This window comes from Blastocystis sp. subtype 4 (assembly GCF_000743755.1).
Source record: "Blastocystis sp. subtype 4 strain WR1 chromosome Unknown seqid_1082, whole genome shotgun sequence".
Classification (NCBI taxonomy): domain Eukaryota; class Bigyra; order Opalinata; family Blastocystidae; genus Blastocystis; species Blastocystis sp. subtype 4.
Window position 1 is genome coordinate 1 of NW_014568465.1, and position 795 is coordinate 795.

A 795-nucleotide genomic window follows, 5' to 3' on the forward strand; every position below is an offset into this window, starting at 1 on the left:
AGATAGTGGCAGTCACATCTCCTCCAGTCATCTTAGTAGCAGTGATAGTGTAGGTTTGAGTAGTACTCTCAGAAGTGGCAGTACCTGAGATCCAACCAGTGTGAGGATCTAACACAATACCATCAGGAAGAGAAGGATTGATTCTGAAGTTCATGTAACGATCTCCATTCTCAGGAATCACTTCAGACATCTCAATATCCTTGAATACAGTGATTGAAGAATCATAAGTGAAGTTAGGAATATCAGCCAAAGTGTTATCAGCAAACAGATCCAGAGATTGAACTCTCCAAGTACAAGAAGAAGGATTACCAGTAGCAAAGTTCTCAAACTTGAATTGATTGTAAGGAGTATTGTTAGACAGATAGATTCTCTTCTTCTGACCAACAGTTGAATAAGTGAGACCAGTGACTTCCTTCAGAAGTGTCCATTCATCTGTTCCCAAGTTACGACCATACAGATTGAATTGAGTTGTCTCCTGACCAGCGTATGATGATGCAGAGTAATAGTTCTGAATCTGAACAGAACTGATCCATTCACGACGATTGTTTGATAGAGTCAAAGTCAGAGAATTGGCAGCACAGGATGAATAATAGATGGTGGAACCATAATACATATCAAATGGATTGGTTGCAGTTCCAGTAATACCAGTAGATGAAGTAGTGAATTCCCAGATATGAGATTCAGATTGTTCTGATGACATCAAACGAACAACTGCATCGAAATAGGATGTGGTGTAACTGTCAGCAATAGCAACAATAGCAATAGCAATCGTGTTACTTCCAGATTGAAGGAATG

The 795-nt window shown here is 39.5% G+C and overlaps 1 protein-coding gene across 1 annotated transcript; it reads right to left on the bottom strand.

The window, feature by feature from the left end:
• Positions 1–32: 32 nt before the first annotated feature.
• On the bottom strand, positions 33–700 carry JH06_5901 (hypothetical protein; the record flags this gene model as incomplete). The annotated part of the gene is made up of 2 exons (XM_014669144.1): positions 33–67; positions 97–700. 2 exons carry the CDS (start codon positions 698–700, stop codon positions 33–35), a joined length of 639 nt encoding a protein of 212 aa, XP_014524630.1.
• Positions 701–795: the final 95 nt, after the last annotated feature.